Raw genomic sequence first — 16,811 nt, 5'->3', positions numbered from 1 at the left:
CAAGATTTTGTTGGCTTGCATTATAACTGGATAAGCCTGCCCCAAATTGCTTGGGACAGAAGGCTTTGTCGTTGTTGCATTATAATCGGATTGTTATTTTTACAGTTTGAGTTCAGGAGAAAAGGGAATATATGCCTGCTATGACATATGCGTGTGAGCCGTGAGGAAAAAAAAGTAGTTGGGAGCAAACAAAAAACGATGGCTTCGCCCAGGTTCGAACCTGACGGATATAACCAACTACACCACGAAACCTGTTTGTGTCCAAATTTCTGTTTACAGATACTTGCTTGGTTTATTTTCCATCACCTCATGGAGGAAAAGCGATGGTCAGTCACAAGGCCAGCCTATATATACTGTCAAACATTAATCTCCTCTTTTAGAGAAAACATCACATGCCCTTTCTGTACTTTCTCGTTTTGTTTTGAAAACAAGGGGTTTCCACCGACAAAGCAGATGCATCATTATCAACCGACAAAGCTTCTGCATACGTGACTCGCATAGCAAGATAGCAGCAGCACAATATTGGACCGCGCCTCCAAGCGTGGACCCCTACTCGCAGAATATGCAGAAGTTTCTAGGACTGAATTGAAGGAACTATTTCTGGGAGTGAATTAAAGAGGTCAACAAGACAAATATCTACAAGATACAAGCATTATCTGAACTCACATTTGCCAACTCAAATCAACTGAAACCATGCAAGTATCACAAAATAAGTATGACACCCCTAGACACTTAGATCTTCAGACTACCTGGACAAAATTTAGTCCCAAAACCCAACAAACACTTGGGTGGCAAATATGTTGCTTTATACTACCATAAAGCAGAGGCAGACAACTGACACGAACATTACCACAGGGAGGATACTGTTCGACAATTCGACAATGGTCAGGATCAATCAAATAATCCAAGAGAGCTGAACCTTTGAAGTGGTAATCAACGAGCAATCTACGTCATCTGTAAATCGGATACGGTGACATGAGTATAAAAACCATCAAACGGTTAGATGCAGGACAAAACAAACAAAACAGAGACCACCTCCTACATGGAGACCTCAGCTAGAGCAAGGACTTCGATTTTCTCTCCTATTGCTCTTGCAGAATCGAACATCTTCCAGGCCGAATCAGAATCAGCTTCATCACCGGCCATGTTATCATCTTCCTTGCCATCACCGGTTTCATCCTCCTTATATATCTTTGCCATTTGAGTTTTGCCCAAGGTATTAATATTTACCATGGGGTAAAAGCACATGGAAAAGAACCATAAATTATCATAAAAAGAAAAGCACCAACAACAAAGCGCATACAAAACAAACCATATATACTCAGTCGATGGTATGAACCTAGAATTCATACATGTGCATGACTAGTTCCAATACAATGCACCCAGAATACATATATGTGCGTGACTTGTTCCAGTACAATACACTGGAATATCAATTGATAAATTCATGATAAATCTCCAGATTATATCAAAATACATGTCTAGAGCAAACCAGGAACAACCAGTGCTGGTTCTAGTACAATACGAAAAACAGCATACCACTCTCAGTGGATGGCATGCACCTTGAATACATATCCTGATAATTTCTAGTACAATACCTGAACATCAATATTGATACCTTCATGATAAATCTCAAAAGCATTTATTGAATTACATGAGAGCAAACCAAGAACAGGTGCTGGTAATCTCACCTCAGCTCCTAACCATTAATTTTACCTCTCAAGGAAGCCCAGGTAACAGCCACATGCACATAAACCCAATCATACAGGCTGTCACAGAGCGAGTACCACGAAACTCTCCATCTCCTCTTGAACAAGAATGTACAGAAGACCACCCAGAGACCCATCACATATCCAGAGCCCATGGCGAGGAAAAAGAAAACCATGCCGTCACTTGCATCTCCATGGTTTCCTCCTGGAATTGGCTCGGGCTGTGACGAACAATTTACAGAGAGAGGAGGACCGCAGAGGCCGGGGTTGCCAATATAAATAGATGTTGGGTCTTCGAGTGTTTGCAGTTGATTTCCAGTTGGTATCTTTCCTCTCAGATTGTTGTAAGAAAGGTTCAGGCGACTCAGTGACGTGAGAGCTGATAAGCTTGAAGGGATTTCACCAGACAAACCGTTGTGCGATAGGTCGAGTGACTCCACTTGCATTAAGGCACCAACATTCTCAGGGATTTTTTCATTGAAGTTGTTCCATGACAAGTTCAGGTTCTTCAATTCCATAAGAGTGCCGATTTCTTCAGGAACCTCTCCGGTAAGACTATTACAAGATAAATCAAGATTCACCATATATATGATTTCTCCTGTATATAGTCTCTCTTGACCTTTCGTGAGTATCGTGAAATTTTCTGTATAGTCAATTGCTCGATTTGCATCACTTCCTCCTTGAGTAGTTAATGCATTCTCAAGAACAAAAAAGTTGTCGCTTGTTTGTGTCATGCTTGTCCAATTAACAATAGATCTCGGTATGCTCCCTGATATATTATTGTAGGCAAGGTCCAAATACTGAAGATCAACAAGCTTCGTAAGCTCGACTGGAATGTGACCACGAAACATATTGGATCTCAGTCGTAAGAATGACAAGGATGATAGCTTCTCCCCAATCCATGGTGGTAAAGCCCCAGAGAATCGATTATGTCCGAGATCAAGAAAGATGAGTCGTGGACATTTCCGGAGAAGTGAAGGAAATTCACCAGAGAGGTTGTTGTTTCTGAAGCTTAGATTAACGATGGTCAGATCTGTCGTGTTTGTGCTGGACTCATTGACTGAGCAATCGGTAATTGATCCATTGAGGTTATTTCTTGATATATCTAATGACTTCAACGATCGTAACTTGCACAAAGAAGATGGAATGGCCCCAGAGATCATGTTGTTATATAGAAAAAGTGTTTCAAGACCTGGCGCTCCAAAGTCTAATGGTAGTGGCCCAACTAGATTGTTACGACTGAGATCCAGGTCGGTTAGATTGATAGGAAGTTTAGGTATTGTACCACCAAGCTGGTTAGAACTGAAATCCATATCTATTCCTCTCATAAATTCCATCGTTGATGGGAGCACTCCTGTAATCTGATTATTTCGAATATTCAGATACTCTACAGAGGAAGCTGCTATCCAAAACCAATCTGGTACCATGTCATTTATGCTTGTGTTTGATATATCAAGATTCTGCAAGTTCTTTTGCCATCTAAGCCATGTTGGAAATTTAGGCCCTAGATGGCATGACCCAAGTTGAATCATTGTTAGACTGAAAGGAGGAACCCAAGTTGGACTCACTGTGATAGCAATGGAGTTGTCTGACAATGTCAATTCCTTCAACATAGCTAGACGTGATAAATGGCTTTCATGCATGAACCCATCCAGGTTATTAGAGTTAAGCACCAACCTCGTTAGCTGCTTGAGCTCTCCTATCCACACCGGGACATGACCAGTGAGTTTGTTCTCAGAAAGATCCAGCCAGCTCAGGTTTCTCAAGGGCTCTACTAGTCTAGTCGGCAGGCTTCCAGTCAAATTGCTTTCTGGTAGATACAACTTCTGTAGTTTACTCTTTGAACAACTGGGTAATCGGTTGAATAATTCTGTTATACTCCCGTTGATATTGTTCGAGTAACAATTTAATCTCTCCAAATTACATAGGTTCTTCAAATTGGATGGTATCATGCCCACAAGGTTATTATCTGCTAAATTAAGCTCCCCAATGGAGGTCATATTACCTATCTCATCTGGAAACGGGCCATAGAAACCATTGCCCGAGATATCTAGATTCTTGAGGCTAGTTAAATCCCAAAACCAGTTGGGTGTGCTACGTTTATGGAACTTGTTTTCGGAGAGGTCAAGTGTTTCAAGAGATGTCAGGTTTGAGAGCAGAAGAGAATCAGGGCTACTTCTAAGCTGGCAATCGGAAAGATGAAGAACTTTCAGAATTGAAAGCATGTTCACCACCGGAAGCCAGCGAACAATAGTACTGAGGTTCACCCCAGTCATATCCAGGTGCTCAAGGGAAGTTAACTGTGACAACCAGGTGATATCGGTGGAATATGTGCCACTATGGAAAGAAGAATCAACACTCACGTATGAGTGGGTGTCAAGATTTAGGTACTCTAAGTTGGAGAGATTACCCAGCTGCGGTGGTATCCTTCCAGTGAACCGTGACCACGACAGGTCGAGATATCTCAGCTGATGGAGAGAACCCATGAACTCTGGTATTTGCATCTTGTCAAACCCATTGTAGCTGAGGTCGAGATACCGAAGATGATGTAAACCAAGCAACGAGGAACTTATGTTGCCTGCTAGTACCTGCCTGCTCTTATTGCCGGTTCTGTAACCTGGGCCTCGGAGATCGAGCCTGACAACATGGCTGGTTCTGTTGCTGCAGTAGACGCCCTTCCATCGGCAGCAGTCATCACCCTTCCATGATGGAAGGAGGTTGGTAGGGTCTGATAGACCTGCCTTGAAGGCGAGAAGGGCAGACCTCTCACCGGCAATACAGCTGGTGACCGTATTATTTGGACGCACGGCAGATGTGTCCTCTGTGGTGCTCTTGGCTTGAGTAAGCAAGAGCAAGGCTATGGCTATCTGGATGCAGGCTAGTTGGAGCGTGTCCATGTCTGCTTTTGCCGTGAGTATGTGTTCTTCTTGGTGTAGGATACGCCATGGTATACATACATGATATATATGTAATCAAACTCTTGGTGTTGCCTGCCAAGATAGAAGTCGCTGGTTGCTGTTTAATTAAAGCAGCCGGAGAGTGAAGTTGAGGGAGCAGACCAATGATGGCGTGCGGGCTTTGTATCCATGCTCATGGAGTTTCTCCCTTGTTTGTTTTGGGATTTGAGGTAGCAGCGCACACCAATAGGGGCTTGCAGGCTCGGGATTTCATTAAAGCAGCTGGAGAGTGAAGTTGCATATAATTAATCAGAGCAGTTTGTTCGTAATGAAGAAAAATATGCACAATGTTTTGGTTAGTAGCGATCCTAATTGTAAATATTCTAGGAATTATATAATGTATATCTACGATGTTGATGTGTGCTCTTATAAAAAACAGCTGATGGATTCCATTGGTCACTAACAAGTTAGCTCTGGCGTCGATGTTTATGTTAGCTCTGGTGGCACACTAACAAGGACTCTGGGGCTTGGAATTCAAAGCCACTGGTCAGCAATGTGAAGCTGGGTGCAGCTACGAGTGCTTGACTTCTACGTATAATATTTGGGATGTGAATGATGAATCCCACTACTAAGGTCCAAATTAAGTTTGATCAGAAAGAAGTTCCAACCTTGGGACGTCTGGCGAAGCCAATCCCCATCCATCTGTGTGGGTAAATGATGAATTCCCATCCATCTGTGTAAATTTATGTAGCTCACGGAAAGCAAAGTTTGCATCCGTTGTGAACTGAGAAGAAAAACGATGGGTGTTCGTTGCCTGGAGAACTAGCCTGTGTGCTGCTCCTCTGTTTTTTCTCACGGCCATTTGCTCGAGCAGCTTGCGTGCGTGTGTGCGTTCGCCGGTAACACGGCGAGAGAGCGAGGCTCTTGCCAACAAAGGAATGGTGGAGGACGGAGATGACCTTGTGATCTCGAGGCCGATGGCGCCGGTGACGAGGACAGAAGACGCCGTCGAGCGGGCTAGCGGCTACCCCCCTCGCGACGGCAACCTGTTCCAGAGCCGCCATCCTCCTTCCGCCCCACCCCTACCGGGCTTGATCGCCGCCTTGGGCCCTCCGCCCCCACTCCCCGCTGTCGCCGGCTATGTCTGAACTCTGAACCGCAATGCGAAATGTTCTGAATCCATCTCTTCGTATTCTTGTTCAAGGAAACAACTGAATGTTGGTTATCTGTTGGCCCCAAATATTTACGTGAGGATATACAAATAAAACTTCTGAAACGAGTACAGTGGATGATGTACAATACATATGAATGATCCATGTCATTTACATTAAATCTGAAAAAAAAGAGTAAGCACCTGATGCGCCACCTGCGTCTAACCAGCTTCACTCCTGTACCTTCAACAGTACATCTAGCTTTAGACTCGGATTTTAAGTAAAGGCAAGACAACTTCAGAGCTCCAAACTGAATATGGCCGGAGGAAATAGTCTCAGTAGTTTCACATATACTGACTTCAGCAAAATATTATGTACTGGAGTATCATCTGAATGTAGTATCGAAAGATACATCCTTGTGAAGTAGCACTAGCAAGTTTACATAAGTTTCTCATTCACACAGTTAATTTCACATTCCTAAGCTATTCTATTAGGATTTTGGAACATGCTACTGACTTAATTTTTGTGACTGGTGCTGGTGCATATAAAAAAAATTCTGACAAAAATGTCTTTGATCCAAGGCTGTGACACCAAACAATACAACATTGATTCGGCTTGGGCCCAAGTGACAGATCTTGATGGGCTTGGGCCCATACCGGTTCAACAATTACCTTCTTCTTGAATGCAGCCAATATGCCTATGTCGGTTTCTAGAGCAGATTTTCCAGAGCCTCCTTCATCAGAAGCAGATGCATCATTATCGACCAACAGAAGCTTCCAGAGCAATTTTCAGGTTCTAGGACAGAATTAAAGAAAACTAACAAGCGAATATCTACAGAATACATGCTCCCAGTGCATATATAATAGCATGTGCATTTACACAAAATGAAGGAACCTGTGCCAGATGTGGGTCAACTCAAATTCATAAAAATCATACTCCCAAAACGCAGTAAACACAAATATGTTGCTTCTATAAGGCAGACAACTGACATGGCCATTGCCGAAGGGGGAGATACAGTTGGACAATTCAACGATGGTTAGGCTCAACCAAATTCTCCAAGATGGCTGAAGCTTTGAAATACTAATCAAGCGAGCTGCATATGTCATCTATAAATAAAATGTGGGACGTGAGTATGACAACCATCCAACAGTTAAAAGCAGCAGTAACTAAAAAACGGAGACCACCTCCTTCCGCGGAGACATTGATCAGAGCAAAAAGGGACTTCAACATTGTCGGGTTCTTCTCATCTATTGCCCTGCAAATCCAACATTTTTCAGGCCAGATCCAAGTTATCATCATCATCTTTCCATCACCGATTTCATCCTTCTGTTAGTCATAAAAAGAAAAGCACTGAAAGCACATATAAAACACATCATATGCCAACATCAGTCGATCGCATGCACCTAGAATACATACACATGTGCATGATTAGTTCCAGTATAATACACTAGAACATTGATTCATACATTCATGATAAATCTTCAGAGTATTAAATTACATTTCCGCAGCAATCCAAGAACCAATGCTGGTTCTAGTACAATACGAGAAACAACATGCAAACAATGCATTACATATCCTGAATAGTTCTAGTACAATACACTCGAACATCGATTGGTACATTCATGATATATCTCATCAAAAGCATTTACTGAATTACATGAGACCAAACCAAGAATAACTGCTGGTAATATCATCTCAGCTCCTACCCATTAATTGTACCTCTCAAGGAAGCCCAGGTAATAGCCACTTGCACATGAACCCAATCATACAGGCTGTCACAGAGCGAGTACCACGAAACTCTCCATCTCCTCTTGAACAAGAAGGTACAGAAGACTACCCAGAGACCCATCACATATCCAGAGCCCATGGCGAGGAAAAACGAAACCAAGCCATCGCTTGCATCTCCGTGGTTTTCTCCTGGAATTGGCTCCGGCTGTGACGAACAATTTACAGAGAGAGGAGGACCGCAGAGGCCGGGGTTGCCAATATAAATATAGGCCGGGTCTTCGAGTGTTTGCAGTTGATTTCCAGTCGGTACTTTCCCCCTCAGGTTGTTGTAGGACAGGTTCAGGCGACTCAATGATGTGAGAGTCGATAAGCTTGAAGGGATTTCACCGGACAAATCATTGTGTGATAGGTCAAGTGACTCCACCTGCATTAAGGCGCCAATATTCTCAGGGATTTTTCCGTTGAAGTTGTTCCATGATAAGTTCAGGCTCTTCAATGCTACAAGAGCGCTGATTTCTTAAGGGATCTCTCCCATAAGACTATTACAGGATAAATCAAGATTCACCATATATATGATTTCTCCTGTATATAATCTCTCTTGACCTTTCGTGAGTACTGTTAAATTCTCAGTATAGTCAACTAGTTCATTGCCAGCAGAATATACTCTAGAAGTGAATGCATCCCGAAGATCATCATTGTCTCTTGTTTGTGTCATGCCTGTACAATTAATAATAGATCTCGGTATGCTCCCTGAAATATTGTTGTAGCCAAGGTCCAAGTATTGAAGATTAACAAGCTCGGTAAGCTCGACTGGAATTTGCCATGAAACATATTGGATCTCAGTCATAAGAATGACAAAGATGATAGCTTCTCCCCAATCCATGCTGGTAAAGCCCCAGAGAATTGATTATTTCCGAGATCAAGAAAGATGAGTTGTGGACATTTCTGGAGAAGTGAAGGAAATTCACCAGATAGGTTGTTGTTTCTCAAGCTTAGGTTAACGATGCTCAGAGTCAGATCTGTCATGTTTGTGCTGGACTTGTTGACTAGGCAATCGGTAATTGATCCATTGAGGTTATTACTTGATAGATCTAACAACGACAATGATCGCAATCTGCACAAAGAAGATGGAATGGCCCCAGAGATCAAGTTGTTATATAGAACAAGTCTTTTAAGCCCTGGCGCTCAAAAGTCTAATGGTAGTGGCCCAACTAGATTGTTCCGACTGAAATCCAGGTCAGTTAGATTGATGGGAAGTTTAGGTATTGGACCACCAAGCTGGTTAGAACTGAAATCCATTTCTATTCCTCTCATAAATTCCTTTGTTGATGGGAGCAGTCCTGTAATCTTATTATTTCGGATATTGAGATACACTGCTGAGGAAGCTGCTATCCAAAACCAATCTGGTACCATGTCATTTATGCTTGTGTTTGATATATCAAGACTCATTACGGGTGTTTGCCATTTAAGCCACATTGGGAATTTAGGCCCTAGCTGACAGGACCGAAGTTCAATCCAATTTAGGCTGAAAGGAGGGACCCAAGTTGGACTCAGTGTGATGGCAATGGAGTTGTATGACAATATCAAATCCTCTAACATGGCTAGACGTGATAAATGCCCTTCATGCATGACCCCGTCCAGGTTATTAGAGCTAACGTCCAACATCGTTAGCTGTGTGAGCTATCCTATCCACACCGTCCAGGTGACCAGTGAGTTTGTTATAACTGAGATCCAGCCAGCCCAGGTTTCTCAAGGGCTCTACTAGCGACGGGGGAGGGCGACCAGATCCCGTCGAGCGCCCCCCTCCTCCTCCTCTTCCCCTGCTCCGCCGCCGCCAGAGGGCACCGGTCGGGCAAAGGCGGCGGCGGGGCGCTGGCGTCCTCTTGCTCAACGGGGCTGCGCGGGCGTGCTTCTTCGGGCCGGAGCATCGCGCGGCGGTGGGCGCGACGGTGCGGTGTTGTGCGGGTGTGGCGGCCCCGCGTTCTGGCGGCGGCGGCGCGCTGGTGCAGCCTGCGTGGCGGACACTGTCGACGGCGGGGCATGCCCGGGCTTCATCGGCCAGATCCGACTCGTCTCGCGCCCGGCAGCAGGACCGTGCCCGTCTCGCGCCCGGCAGCAGGATCTGACTCGTCTGGCGCCCGTCTGCAGGACCGAGCTCGTCTCGCACCCGGCAGCAGGAAGGGTCGATGGTGGCCAGGTTTGGCCGGACTTCGGGTCTCGACGCTGGGGACTGCTCAGGAGTGCGAAAGGCAGTTCCTTTCAATTCATCTCTTTGGTTGGGGTAGCGGTGGGCCACGGGTGAGGTGGCGTCAAGGTCATGGATGCTGGGGCGGCCGCCCTGGTGGTGGTGTCGCGGTGCTCCTGGGCAAAGCCCGTGACTTGGTGCTGCCTGGTGGCCATGGCCGTGTGGGCGGCGTGGTAGCCAGGTTGCGGCGTTCGGTGGTGGTGAATATTGGTCGGGGTGAAAACCTGTTCTATCTTCGGACTGACCGGCGACGGCGAAGCTCGTTCCCTTCTTGAAGGCGTCGCGGCGACTCTCGCTGCCCGGCGTGGTGCTCTGGGGGAAACTCTGATCCTTGGGTCGGGCGGTGGCGGCGCTTCGGTGTCGTAACCTTCCTGTTGGCACTGCCTTGGAGCCCACGGAGCGTCGTATGTAGCTTCTTCTCTTCGCGGTGGCGTGTTCACGGTTGAGGCCCCGGTGGCTCTTGTAGTGCTAGGGGTGGTGTTGCTGCGCTCAGCGCCTATGTATCCTGCCTTGGGTGTGTGCGTATGTGTTGGTGGCGTGTGTTGTACTGAGATGTTGGTGATCTATGCTTTATATATAAAGCGGGGCGAAAGCCTTTTTCGGTAAAAAGGACTTCAATTTTCTCTTCATAGTACGGTCTGGGTTCTTCTCAATTATTGCTCTTGCCAGGCCAGAACAAAATCAGAATCACCTTCATTCTTGCCATCACCGGTTTCGACCTCCTTATCTTTGCCATTTGAGTTTTGCCCGAGGTATCAATATTTACCATTGAATTATTATAAAAAGAAATACACCAACAACAGAAAGCACATAGAAAACACATCATATATACAAACCTCAGTTGATGGCATGCACCTAAAATTCATACAGTGCACCTAGAATGCATACATGTGCATGATTTGTTCCAGTACAATACACTGGAATATCAATTGACACATTCATGATAAATCTCCAGATTATATCATACTACATATCTAGAGCAAACCAAGGACCACCAGTGCTGGTTCTAGTACAATACGAAAAACAGCATACCAATCTCAGTCCATGGCATGTACCTTGAATACATATCCCGAATAGTTCTACCACAATAAACCTGAACACTGATTTATACATTCATGATAAATCTCAAAAGCATATACTGAATTACATGAGAGCAAACCAAGAACCAGTGATGGTTATCTCATCTCAGCTTCTACCCATTAATTTTAGCTCTCACGGAAGTCCAGGTAACAGCCACTTGCACATAAACCCAATCATACAGGCTGTCACAGAGCGAGTACCACGAAACTCTCCATCTCCTCTTGAACAAGAAGGTACAGAAGACCACCCAGAGACCCATCACATATCCAGAGCCCATGGCAAGGAAAAACGAAACCAAGTCGCCGCTTGCATCTCCGTGGTTTTCTCCTGGAATTGGCTCATGCTGTGACAAACAATTTACAGAGAGAGGTGGACCGCAGAGGCCGGGGTTGCCAATATAAATAGATGCTGGGTCTTCGAGTGTTTGCAGTTGATTTCCAGTCGGTATTCTCCCCCTCAGGCTGTTGTAGGACAGGTTCAGGCGACTCAATGATGTGAGAGTCGATAAGCTTGAAGGGATTTCATCGGACAAATCATTGTGTGATAGGTCAAGTGACTCCACCTGCATTAAGGCGCCAATATTCTCAGGGATTTTTCCATTGAAGTTGTTCCATGATAAGTTCAGGCTCTTCAATGCTACAAGAGCACTGATTTCTTCAGGGATCTCTCCCATAAGACTATTACAGGATAAATCAAGATTCACCATATATATGATTTCTCCTGTATATAATCTCTCTTGACCTTTCGTGAGTACTGTTAAATTCTCAGTATAGTCAACTAGGTCACTGCCAGCAGAATATACTCCAGAAGTGAATGCATCCCGAAGATCATCATTGTCTTTTGTTTGTGTCATGCCTCTACAATTAATAATAGATCTCGGTATGCTCCCTGAAATATTGTTGTAGCCAAGGTCCAAGTATTGAAGATTAACAAGCTCCGTAAGCTCGTCTGGAATGTGACCATAAAACATATTGGATCTCAGTCGTAAGAATGACAAAGATGATAGCTTCTCCCCAATCCATGCTGGTAAAGCCCCAGAGAATTGTTTATGTCCGAGATCAAGAAAGATGAGTTGTGGACATTTCTGGAGAAGTGAAGGAAATTCACCAGAGAGGTTGTTGTTTCTGAAGCTTAGATTAACAATGCTCAGATCTGTCATGTTTGTGCTGGACTCATTGACTGGGCAATCAGTAATTGATCCATTTAGGTTATTAATTGATAGATCTAACAACCACAATGATCGCAATCTGCACAATGAAGATGGAATGGCCCCAGAGATCATGTTGTTATATAGAACAAGTGTTTCAAGCCCTGGAGCTCCAAAGTCTAATGGTAGTGGCCCAACTAGATTGTTCCGACTAAGATCCAGTTTGGTTAGAGTGATGGGAAGCTTAGGTATTGGACCACCAAGCTGGTTTGAACTGAAATCCATTTCTTCTGCTCTCATAAATTCTATTGTTGATGGTAGGAATCCTGTAATCTGATTATTTCGGATATTCAGAGACATTACTGAGGAAACTGCTGTCCAAAACCAATCCGGTATTATATCGTTTATGCTTGTGTTTGATATATCAAGACTCATTACGTGTGTTTGCCATCTAAGCCACATTGGGAATTTTGGCCCTAGCTGACAGGACCGAAGTCCAATTATTCCTAGACTGAAAGGAGGAACCCAAGTTGGGCTCACTGTGATGGCTATGGAGTTGTCTGACAATCTCAATTCCTGTAACATATCTAGACGTGATAAATGACCTTCATGTATGACCCTGTCCAGGTTGTTAGCTGTTTGAGCTCTCCTGTCCACACCGGGACATGACCAGTGAGTTTGTTGTGGTGTAGATCCAGCGAGCTCAGGTTGCTTAATCTTTCTACTGCTGTAGTTGGTAGGCTTCCAGTCAGATTGTTGTCCGACAGAGACAAGTCTTGTAGTTTATTCTGTGAACAGTTTGGTAATCGGCGGAATAACTCTGCTATACTCCCGTTGATATTGTTCACAGAAAAATCTAATGTCTCCAAATTACATAGGTTCTTCATATTGGATGGTATCATGCCTACAAGGTTATTATATGATAAATCAAGCTCCACAATGGAGGTCATATTACCTATCCCATCTGGAAACGGGCCATAGAAACCATTGCTCGAGATATCTAGAGAATCAGGGCTAATTCTAAGCTGGCAATGGCGAAGGCGAAGAACTTTCAGATTTGGAAGCATGTTCAACACGGGAAGCCAGTGAACAATTTTACTGAGGTTCACCCCAGTCATATCCAGGTGCTCAAGGGAAGTTAACCATGACAACCAGGTGATATCAGTGGAATATGTGCCTCTATGGAAAGAAGAATCAACACTCATGTATGAGTAGGTCTCAAGATTTAGGTACTGCAAGTTGGAGAGATTACCCAGCTGCGGTGGTATCCTCCCAATGAACCGTGACCCCGATAGGTCGAGATATCTCAGCTGATGGAGAGAACCCATGAACTCCGGTATTTGTATCTTGTCAAACCCATTGTCGCTGAGGTCGAGATACCGAAGATGATGTAAACCAAGCAACGAGGAGCTTATGTTGCCTGCTAGTGCCTGCTCGTTTCTGTGGAGATCGAGCCTGACAACATGGCCGGTTCTGTTGCTGCAGTAGACGCCCTTCCATCGGCAGCAGTCATTGCCCTTCCATGATGAAAGGACGTTGCCAGGATCTGATAGGCCTGCCCTGAAGGCAAGAAGGGCAGACTTCTCACCGGCAACACAGCTGGGGATCGCATCGTTTGGATGCAGGGCAGATGTGCTGCCCTCTGTGGTGCTCTTGGCTCGAGTGAACAAGAGTAAGGCTATGGCTATTTGGATGCAGGAGAAGTGAAGTGTGTCCATGGGAGATTTTTGCATGAACATGTGTGGTCTTCTTTTCTCCCGGGGCAGGTATATATGTTCTTCTTGAGATAGCAGACCAATGAGGACTTTGGGGCTTGGAATTTCATGGAAGGCGCTGGAGAGTGGAGCTGAGCGCAGTTTTTTCCACAACTAGTCGCCTTGAGGGTCGTCCAATCATGACTTGGAAGTCGCTGCTGGAGTGGAGGGTGGAGCGTCAATTGACAACGGTGTGAAGCTACGTGCAGTTTTTCCACAGCTAGTTAGCCTGAGGGTCCTTTACTAGTGTCCAAGGACCATGAATTATTGGGAATGAAAATACAATGTAAATATTCTAAGAATTCTTACAGAATAAGTGGTGAAAGAAAGAAATCCCGCCGTCCCATCTAGGTCCCAAATTAAAGATTGATGTGAAAGAAAGAAATCCGGTCCAAGAAGAAATCCCAATCTCGTCCATCTCCCGCAAGAATGGGGGAGCTGAATGGGGGAGGGGAATGTGGAAGGAGGCGACCTTGCGATCTGGAGGCTGGCGGCGCCGGTGACGAGGCCGGAGACGCCGGCGAGCGGATCCGCTGGAAGAACTCCCCGAGACGCGCCTCCTTCATGCTCCCCTGCCGCGGCTACTCTGCTGGCGCAGGTCGCCGGGCATGTCGGAGTGAGCAGAGTAGGCAGACCACACCGTGGGGATGAAGATCTAATCCGTGCCCGTGCTGTCTTTTCTTTTTTCTTTTTTACGTAAGGAATGTAATTAATATGAGGCGTGGTTAGAACTAGAAGTGGCGGGACCCGCTCCCGCTCCGGCGAGCCGCCGGCAAGCGCCCCCTCCTCTCCATCCCTTCTCCTCACCGCCGACAGGGCGCGCCGCCGGGGCAAAGCCCAGTCGGCGTCAACGGCGGCGGGAGCTTCTCTCCCACGGCTGGCGGGCTCTCGCGGGCGGGCAACTCCAGCAGGTGGCTGCGCGCTGGCGGCGGGGCATGGCGGCACTGCCATGGGCGTCAGCGGCGGGGTCACGCGTGTGCCACGCGCCCACGGCTCCTGGTGGCGGCATGGGGGGCCGCTCGCTGCGTGCCCGTGGTGGCCCTCGTGGCTCGATCTGGTGCGGCAAGATCGGGCTGCCGGCACCTCGGGTGGCACTGGGCTCCCCACCGCCCGCGGTGGCGGCACCTGGCCCAGGCGTCCCTCCGGTGGCTGGTGCTGGCTCCGGCTGGGTCCTCCCGTGCTTTGGGTCGGCGCAGTGGTGGTAGCTCGTGGGGGTTGCACGGGTCGTCGGCAGGGGCGCGACACGGTGTTTGCTGCTAGACGACAGGGTGAGGGTGGCGGTTGCGATCTCCCTTCTCCTGGGTATAGGTCGGCAGCGAGCGGCGCCGCTTGTCAAGGTGGCTACGACCTACGGTTTGTGCTCGGGCGAACCTGATATGGGCCCGAGGCAGATCGGAGCTTGTGCTACTCCGGGTAGGTGAGGTTGGGTGCGGTCCGAATGGTGCTCGCGGGCGGTGTGGTGGTGGCTCGGCGGCGGGGATGGCCGGTGGTGACGGGGCGACAGCGCGGGCCTGTGCCGCAGATCAGGTGCAGGCGGCGGCCATGGTGGCTCGTGGCGTGGGTGCGTGCCCGGCGGCTTCAACGCTTGGAGCTCGACGGACGGCGCGGGTTGGGCAGTGGCCTGGTGTGGCTGCTGCTCCGGCCATTGGTGGATCCACGGCAGCTTTGCAGATCGGCTGTGGAGGCGGCTGGCTTGTTCCGGTGGCGGCTCGTCCGTAGGCGGCTTGTGTCAGTCTTCGACCCCTCTCCTCATCATCGGGCGCTACTTTCGTCCAAGGGTTGGCCCTCCCGCAGCTGCGGTCCATCGCCCGTCTCGCGCCTGGTAGTAGGACGGATCGATGGAGGCCAGTTTTTGGCCGGCCTATTGGGTCTCGGCGTTGGGGCCGCCCAGGGATGCGAAAGGCGGATCCTTTCCGCTTGTCTCTTTGGTTGGGGTAGCGGCTTGTCTCGGGTGAGATGATGTCTAGGTCTTGGATGCTGGCGCGACGGTCTTGGTGGTGGTACCACGGTGCTCATAGGCAGAGCCCGTGGCGCGATGCTGCCTGGTGGCCATGGCCGCGTGGGCGGTGTGTTCCCCGAGGTGTGGCGTTCGGTGGCGGTGAGTATTGGCCTGTGTGAAAACCTGATCTATCTTCGGACGGAGCGGCGGCGGCGAAGCTCGTTCCCTTCTTGAAGGCGTCGTCACGGCTTTCATTGCCCGCGTGTTGCTCCAGGGGAAACTCTGATCATCGGGTCGGGCGGTGGCGACGCTCTAGTGTCGTAACCTTCTTGAAGGCGCCGCCTTGGAGCCCACAGTTCGTCGTATGTGGCTTCATCTCATCGCGGTGACGTTCATGATTGACGTCCTCCAGTTGCTCTTGTAGTGCTAGGGGTGGTGTTGCTGCGTTCAGCGTCAATGTATCCTGCCTTGGGTGTGTGCGCTTATTTTGATGGCGTGCGTTTGTATCGAATTGTGGATGATCATTGCTTTATATATAACAGGGCGAAAGCCTTTTTCGGTAATGCATTAATATCACAAAGATATCAATTACACCTGTCATCTCTATCAACGAAATGTCTCAAAGATATACAAATATACACAGCCAAAAAACAGAAGAAAAAACACTTCATCCCGATGATTGACGAATCTAGCACGGAAATGAAGGGTATGCTCGAAACATCAAGTTTCTAAGTCTAATTAGCAAATGCATTGCAATTTACGCGTTAAACACCTCAGTATAATTGTCAAGTAATATGTTTAGCTGAAGGGTGTGGTGTGGTCTCAGTCAAGTGATATACTACCTCCGTTCTGATTTATTAGTCTCCTTTCTATTCTGTGTTAAATTTTGACTTTAAATTTAATTGACAAAATGTTAATGCATGTAAAAAAATAATATAATTGGAAATTATGTTCAAATACAAATCCAACGATATAAATTTTTCTGACATCCATTAATATTTTATTAATTAAATCTCTAGTCAAAATTTGGCACAAAATACAAAAAGGCTTATAAACCAGGACAGAGGTAGTAGTATAAGAAGAAAAAAGAAAAAGCTGAAAAGAAAAATTGTGTACGAATCTTCATGGAGGATCAAAGGAATATAGTGCCTACTGAGGCAT

At 46.8% G+C, this 16,811-nt stretch overlaps 1 protein-coding gene and 2 pseudogenes across 1 annotated transcript; all 3 read right to left on the bottom strand.

Moving 5' to 3' along the window:
- Positions 1–1,699: 1,699 nt before the first annotated feature.
- Positions 1,700–4,724, bottom strand: LOC119325385 (receptor-like protein EIX2). The gene has a single exon (XM_037599138.1). It carries the CDS (start codon positions 4,604–4,606, stop codon positions 1,700–1,702), a length of 2,907 nt encoding a protein of 968 aa, XP_037455035.1. The 5' UTR covers positions 4,607–4,724.
- Positions 4,725–6,054: 1,330 nt separating this feature from the next.
- Positions 6,055–9,885, bottom strand: LOC119320682 (annotated as a pseudogene).
- Positions 9,886–10,683: 798 nt separating this feature from the next.
- Positions 10,684–14,331, bottom strand: LOC119322112 (annotated as a pseudogene).
- Between the last annotated feature and the right edge of the window lie 2,480 nt (positions 14,332–16,811).

Source organism: Triticum dicoccoides, chromosome 6B (assembly GCF_002162155.2).
Source record: "Triticum dicoccoides isolate Atlit2015 ecotype Zavitan chromosome 6B, WEW_v2.0, whole genome shotgun sequence".
Lineage (NCBI taxonomy): Eukaryota > Viridiplantae > Streptophyta > Magnoliopsida > Poales > Poaceae > Triticum > Triticum dicoccoides.
This window is presented reverse-complemented; position numbering and strand designations above follow the sequence as displayed.

What these genes read in the sequence shown, in the direction of transcription:
- LOC119325385 (XM_037599138.1), bottom strand. Translation starts at nt 4,606, where the DNA reads ATGGACACGCTCCAACTAGCCTGCATCCAGATAGCCATAGCCTTGCTC.